This window comes from Haplochromis burtoni, unplaced genomic scaffold (assembly GCF_018398535.1).
Source record: "Haplochromis burtoni strain Fernald_Lab_line unplaced genomic scaffold, NCSU_Asbu1 Contig_113, whole genome shotgun sequence".
In the NCBI taxonomy this organism is placed as follows: domain Eukaryota; kingdom Metazoa; phylum Chordata; class Actinopteri; order Cichliformes; family Cichlidae; genus Haplochromis; species Haplochromis burtoni.
The window spans coordinates 249,885-254,779 of NW_024582474.1; the positions used below are offsets into that span (position 1 = coordinate 249,885).

The 4,895-nt window shown below is 40.9% G+C and overlaps 1 protein-coding gene across 4 annotated transcripts in view; it reads right to left on the reverse strand.

Annotated features, from left to right (window-relative positions):
- LOC102301036 (seizure 6-like protein) overlaps positions 1-4,895 on the reverse strand; it is a 107,453-nt gene that overhangs the window by 20,862 nt on the left and 81,696 nt on the right. For all 4 annotated transcript variants that reach the window (XM_005928967.2, XM_042223510.1, XM_042223512.1 and 1 more), the window contains exon 10: positions 3,567-3,763. In XM_005928967.2, the coding sequence (XP_005929029.1) occupies positions 3,567-3,763 (197 nt within the window). The remainder of the gene's footprint in view (positions 1-3,566; positions 3,764-4,895) is intronic.

Below are 4,895 nucleotides of genomic sequence, written 5' to 3' on the forward strand. Positions count from 1 at the left end.
CTGTCCTCTATGTCTGCAATGTTGCCTTCTGGTAGTTCAATCCCCTCAGTTCTGACTACCTTACCTCTCTTTGTTACCATCCGACTACACTTTTCCTATAATCTATAATTAGACTCTTGGGAATATACTTCCACCCCTCTTGTAAAGGGGGTATAATTTAGAATTTACAATTAATATTAGCATTGTATTGTCTTGTTTATTTTTCTAACATGCTCACTATGACTAAGAGACCTCTGCACAAGAATTCCAATCTGCCTTGACTGCTGGTTTTATGGACAAATGGCAAATAAAGAACCTTGAACTCTCAGCACTGACCAAAGGTGTTTGCTCTTGTAACTGTTTTCATTCCCCATATTTCACATCCAAGAGTCAGTACTACAGGCAAAAACATAGGTGTGCCACGCGTTTCCCAGTTTTACCCATTGTGGCCAACTTGTACATGGAAGAAGTGGAAAAGAAGGCTCTGTTATCCTTGCCGTGGAACACCACCAAGTCATTGGCTCAGGTATGTGGATGACACATGGGTAAGAATCAACTCTCCGGACATACCAAAATTCACTGATCACATTAACTGAGTGGACCAACACATCAAGTTTACCAGGGAGGATATGAAAAACGACAACACATATGAATCACTATTTAAGGTTTAACTCTCATCATCCAGTGGAACACAAACTGGGTGTCATCAGGACACTACAACAGAGAGCGAACACGATCCCCACAGATACAGCGGCCAGGGAAGCAGAAGAACATCATATTAAGAAGTCCCTGAATAAATGTGATTATTCAAACTGGGCATTAATCAAAGCTGGGAAGGCGCCTAAAGAAAGCTCCAGGCAATCCAGCAGAGAAGAAGGACAATTGCTACCTATGTGGTGAACTGTGTGGTAAGCTGTGTGGCAGGCTAGGTTAGGACCCAAACGCAGGACTCTCAGATGGAAAACTTAACTCATAGCAGCAGCTTTATTTGCTAGGAAAAATTAACTAAAAAACAAAAAACATGAATACTAAAAAAAAAAAAAAAAACATAAACTAGAACTAAGACACTCCTGACTGGCCACTAATGACTAGACATAACACTAACGTGGAAAATGCGACAACAAATAGAGGTAGACTGAGGGATTAAATACACAGGATAACGAGAGGATGGGGAACAGGTGGGAACACAGCTGGGGACTAAACTGACATAAGGAGACAAAGGGGAAGCAAAACTGAATACGCTTTATGCAGAACAAGGACCATCAAAATAAAACTGGAAGCACGACAAATATGAAAAAGCAGACAAAGACACACAAGCTTAACTCCAAGAACGGGGTGTTGTGGAAGTTTTCCATTAAATAAAGCCTGCAGACAAGTGGTGAGCGGTAGCTAACATTCTTTAATCACAAACAAAGAACAGAAAACCAAGCTTGGTGGAGAGCCTGCATGATCATGGGGCAGACGGTCAGCAGAGTCTCACCCTGAGCCTAGCATGGCTCTCAGTTAAATACCTTCTTCAGGAACAAAAGGCAGTACACAGCTGTTTCACACCTTAAGGTTCACACTCCCTTGCTACCTCCAAGAGTCCTCGAAGAGACAAAAGATTCTTCCTGTGGAGTTGTCTGCATCCTCCAACTTCCTTACCAGACCTCCGCCATCTGTCTAACTGTATGAGTGTGAGACATGCTAAAATCCAGTGGCACCAAGGCATTATACAATAAAATAATGTCATTAATACATAAATAAAAGAAATTCCTATACAGGGGAGAGAAACAAACAGGGGGACATTCTAACTGGAGAGACAAGAGGGAACGTGAAACACGGAGACACAGGGAAGACATCGAGACAGAACCCTAAAGACTATAAACTATAGATAAGCACAAAACCCATAAAGAGAACAAAAACCATGAATGACACTGGAATATTAACAAAAACTCAAAAACACATGAACTCTGGGTCACCAGACCCAGGACCATGACAGCCTAAGCGAAAACCCTTATTGATCCCTTATGTGTCAGGAGTATGGGAACAATTGAGACGCATTTTATCTAAACACAGTATCTCTGTGGCTTTTAAACCCCAAAACATACTGTGCCAAAAAAATTGGACAACCGCATGGAACCCATCCCCTGGCACAAACAGAACAATATAGTGTACAGTGTTAAGTGCCGGGAGGATTGCCATGATATAGTTATCAGGGAAATCAAACAACCTCTGGCTAAGCGGATGGCAGAACATAGAAGAGCTAACTTGTGAGGCAAGGACACAGCGTATTCAAACCTACAGGCCAGTGGCCACTCTTTCAGTGATGAGGATGTACACATCCTGCTGATTTGGGAAGGGTCAAGGAGGCCATTTACATGAAAAGGGAAAAAACGTCTCTGAATCGAGGAGAGGGCCTAAGAATACATCTTTCACAATCTTACAATGCTGTGATGGCAGCCATTCCCCAACTCTGGTACTCATGGCCATTGATCATTGTCATTGATTAATGATATTTGAGTACTGGTTGTTGATCAGTGGCCATAACAATTTGCATATTAATGAAGGAACTGACCTCACAGCCCATTGTTCACCGGGAGTACTAGTTCAAGTCATTGTGCAAATGTACTGTTTTAAAGGTTGGAGAAACCTGCAGTCAGCTGAGACTGAACCCACATAGCAAAATTGGTATGGCCCAGATCTGGCCCAAACAGTGTGCTTACACATGGCCCACATACCAGAAAGAATGACGGCACCTTGGTGGCCCAGATCTGGTTTGCCAAAGGTGGCCCACACATTGGCCAGCATAAGGCCAGTTGCAGACACACTGGTAGTCCTTTGCTGGCCCATGTGTGGATTACCTCTGGCAAACCTGGTCTGGGCCATCAAAGGGCCGTCATTCTTTCCGGTATGTGGGCCATGTATAAGTCGTGTGCAGCCACGGGCCAGTTGCAGACACAATGCTGGCCCAGAACAGTTTCAGCTCTGGCCCCAGATGTCAGCCTAATGTGTACCTTAATTAAACCATGTAATAATAACATGTGCATAGTAGTACAAAAGGAACATGACCAAACTCTGTTCAGCCAGTGAATGGACTGATTCTTACTGTATATAGCGTTTTTCAACTCTCCCAGATTACTCAAAGTGCTTCATACCAGCGGTCCCCAACCTTTTTTGCGCCACGGACCGGTTTATGCCCGACAATATTTTCACGGACCGGCCTTTAAGGTGTTGCGGATAAATACAACAAAATAAAACTAGTACCGGTACCGAAAAAGGTAGCTGAGTGCTTCCTAACTACATTCATACACATTCTGCTCTATCGCCTGAGCTACAGCCACCCACTGGCAAAGGTGAGTAAACCCTCACTAGATTTGGATAAAGTGTACACTCACAAACCTGTCAAAATCTGCATTTGAAATGTTGGCTACCATAGCAGTATAGTATTGCAACATGGCATTTGGGTCTTCTAACTAAAATAGAAGACCCAAATGCAGAAGAGAATGGATGGATGGATGGATAAGTAGATTTTAAGATTCTTTTTCACAGCTTATACTCTTTTTTAACACTTAAAGCAAAAATAGACCTTTAACGGTTATTGTCACCTATATAGTTGATAATAAAGCCTTCCCCCTTGCCGAAGACAAGCCCCGCCGGGTCAGAGTGGAAGGTCACAGTCAGATCAGGGGTCGTTGAGGAAAGCTTGAAGGGGCTGCTGCCTCCAACATAGCGTCCCAGAATACGAGTTGTGACCTCATCTCCATCGGTGATCGTCAGCATGTCACTGTCACTGATGTTGAGTCTGAAGACAAGGAGGAAGGGAAATAAATACTGCAGTACAGCTAATGATATCAGTTCAAGATGAGTTATAATGATTCAGAACACATTTGTACAAACAGCTGACTGTGTGGGAGACAAAATGACATCAAAGTCTAAATGCTGCATTCATTCACAGGAGCATGTAAGCATGACTGCACTGTTTTTGCCCAAGACACATTTGATTGATCACACCACAGTGGCTTTGAAAAGATGTAGTTTGCAAGATTTTGAATACTGAAATATCTGAAAATATTATATGGCATACCAAAACAAGTGTAGCTGGAACAAAGCTGCCAGAGAGTTTAATTAAACTTGTCTATTCCCTTTTTATATAATTGAAAATTGTATAATAACTTAATTTAAATAAAACAATAGTAAAGCCTTACTTAAGGTGAGTTATTTACTTTAAAATTAATTTCACGATAGTGCTTTTGGACTGTTGGTGAGTTACAGATATTCCTTTTATTCGAGCAGGTATCAACTCATTGTTAATATCAATACTTATATACAAATTGAAAGGAGTAGTTTCCGGTTTTTGAGTGGATGTTTTTTTGTCAACAGTTACATGACCAAACTGAAACCGCTCACATTTCTGTGTGTTAGAACATGAAGTGAAAACTAAACATTGATTATCTTAAGCTGCATCCACACTGGAAACAGTTCACTCACTGCACAGCACTTTGATGTTGATGGCTGCTCACTTGCATCCAGGCTTTAGTTGCCTAGGTGATTCACTAGTGTATTTACTACCAGGTCATATGTCAATCAACATTATTCTTCCCTCTTCGAAGTTGAGAAAAGTTAGCTTGGGTCTCTCCTATGGGCAGAAATCTGTGCCATCAGAAACTGAATTTGAATAAGTTAAATTTGAATTTGAAATGCTCAGATTGAATCTGAATTGTAACTTGAATAAATGCTTTTTAAAACTGAATTTGAATTAGTCTAATTTGAAATTGAATTTGAAAATGATCATCACTAAATTGAAATTGCATTTTATATTTTGAAAATGAATTGATTTGCTTTGAAACTGCATTTTATCCTTTAAAAATTCAGCTCTCGAATAATTTCAGTTTCACTTCTCACCATTCAGTTTCAGTTCTACAATTCAATTTCAG